The 2,139-nt window shown below is 46.1% G+C and overlaps 1 protein-coding gene across 1 annotated transcript in view; it reads right to left on the bottom strand.

Annotated features, from left to right (window-relative positions):
• Nucleotides 1-193: 193 nt before the first annotated feature.
• gpr68 (G protein-coupled receptor 68) overlaps nt 194-2,139 on the bottom strand; it is a 13,579-nt gene continuing 11,633 nt past the window's right edge. Inside the window, exons 6-7 of the mRNA XM_007575400.2 lie at nt 1,057-1,237; nt 194-969 (exon numbers count right to left, since the gene is read on the bottom strand). Of these exons, the coding sequence (XP_007575462.1) occupies nt 590-969; nt 1,057-1,237 (561 nt within the window). The 3' untranslated portion in view covers nt 194-589. The remainder of the gene's footprint in view (nt 970-1,056; nt 1,238-2,139) is intronic.

The raw sequence follows: 2,139 nt of genomic DNA, 5'->3' as shown, positions 1-2,139 counted from the left end.
TAAGTCCTTTTCTGAGACATTGTTTTGCTAACTTAGCTTCTGACCGGAGCTTTGGGGTACCGACGGAGTGTGAAGTACCTATGGCGGCCACCAGGGGGCCTCAAGAGCAATTTATGTTTTTCTTTTTATCAATAAAATAATTTCTATATACATTATTAAACTTATCTTATTGTAAAAACAAATCACTTCACAGTGAAATTATGTGTTTTTGATATTATAATGACAGAATTTATTGCTAAAACAAACAAAAAAATCTGCTCCACTGAGGGGGCCCCTTAGTGGGCCTAACCGGCTGGTTAGTTTGCTTATGCCTTGGTCCAGCCCTGGTCCAGACGGTTCCTGGTTCCGGACATTGGGTTCCTGCAATTGTCTGCTACAAAACTTTCTGGCTTCCGACTCAGTCTGCTCGCATTTCTGCCTTTCACTCAGATTGTCTCCGGTCGGTTTTTGACCAATCAGCAAAGGGCAGCCAGTCCCCCTGTAGAAACCACAGGTCAAAGGTCAAAGTTTAACCTTCAGCTGTTCGGATGAAACCACGGTAACATCGTAAAACCCGGTTGGCAGTCTGACTGCCTACGGCCGCCATGTTTCAACTGCACTTCCTGTCCCTGTCCCCGGTCCTTCCTCCCATGTCTCCGCTGTTCTCTGCCCGGGACTTGTTTGGGACAGTCGAGGGGTCAGAGGTTGCATTTCCGCTGCCTGTCTTGGGATTCAGAGGTGTGTAGCTGTGGGTCAGCAGCGTCACACTCTGCCCGCCGTCCTTCGCCACCTCGTGGGAGTCGCCGGCTGGGCCGACAGGGCTGGCATTGCCTCGGCGACAGCAGCAGCAGATGACCCTGGAGACAGGTCTGACGATGGCACGGTGCAGCCCGCGGCGGGCGCTCTCGCTAACGAAGCAGTAGAGCGCCGGGTCGGCGACGCAGTTCAGGCTGGTGAGGAGCAGCGACACGTGGTAGTAGTTAAAGATTCCTGCACGAATCAGAAACGGAGATGAAAAACCGTGCAGGGGTCACCTGTTCCCAACAGAAAAGTCACCTGATCTCACAGGAAACTCACCTGCAATGAAGCTGCAGTCACGCTCGAACAGCGTCCGCAGCAGCAGGAAGACATGATACGGAGAGAAACAGACCAGGAAGATGAGGATGGTGCTGCTGACCAGCTGCCGGATCCGGGTTTTCTGGTCCGGTTGGGTTCCCGTGCTGCGGCCAACAGCGCGAAGAACGCTCAGGTAGCTCACCTGCATCAGGAGCCATAGACATAATAAAGACCAGTCCCACATTGGCTGCTCAAGCGGAGGAAATGCGGCGGCCATCTTGGAGCGGTCGTCGCTCCTACTTCGCTAAGCTAACAGTAGAAGATGCCTCAGCACTGCAGGATATTTTTTGTTCAAATCGATGGACTATTGACGTGAGGGCTCGGGGGATAAGATATTGTTTATATTTTGTTGATAGAATATTACTATACTGTATTTATGTCCACCAGCGAAATGCCAGATTAGCCATAGAGCTTGGGGTATAACCGGTGTTACAGCCCCGCTAGGAAGGCTAACCGAGTAAATCTTAAAAAGTTTTAACTATTCTCTAACACTGACTTAGATTATCTGACACAAGAGTCTACCTTAGAAATAAAACATTATTGTTGTAATATATTTTATAACATTCACCAGTTTACATGGGTGGAAAAGACCATTACTTATATTATCTTATTTCACCCTGTCAAAAATAAAGAGTTTTTGTTCTGAATGTTAGAAGTGAGAAACGGATTCACTGCACAGAATAAATCTACAGAATCTCTCTGACGCTGGTGAAGCACTGACTTACGACTTATATAGACACCATCCTTGTTTTAGGATTTAACACCAAAAAATATTAAAAAATGCTGCACACGGAACATTCAGTCTGTTGTACTACGTTTTAGGCTTAATGTTTTATTAATAAATACTTTCTGAGGTAGATTAGCTACCGCTTCTACTTTACTGAATTATTTAAACATACAAACTGTAGCCCACAAAACGCACATTTCATTAAAAAACTAAACAAAAACATCTTATTGCTGTCTTACCTTTACTTATCAATACAATCCATGCACCGCTAATTCTGCACAAAAATCTCCGTTCATCCAAAGCCAAGTCTATCCTCA

Source organism: Poecilia formosa, unplaced genomic scaffold (assembly GCF_000485575.1).
Source record: "Poecilia formosa unplaced genomic scaffold, Poecilia_formosa-5.1.2 Scaffold376, whole genome shotgun sequence".
NCBI classification, from domain to species: domain Eukaryota; kingdom Metazoa; phylum Chordata; class Actinopteri; order Cyprinodontiformes; family Poeciliidae; genus Poecilia; species Poecilia formosa.
This window is presented reverse-complemented; position numbering and strand designations above follow the sequence as displayed.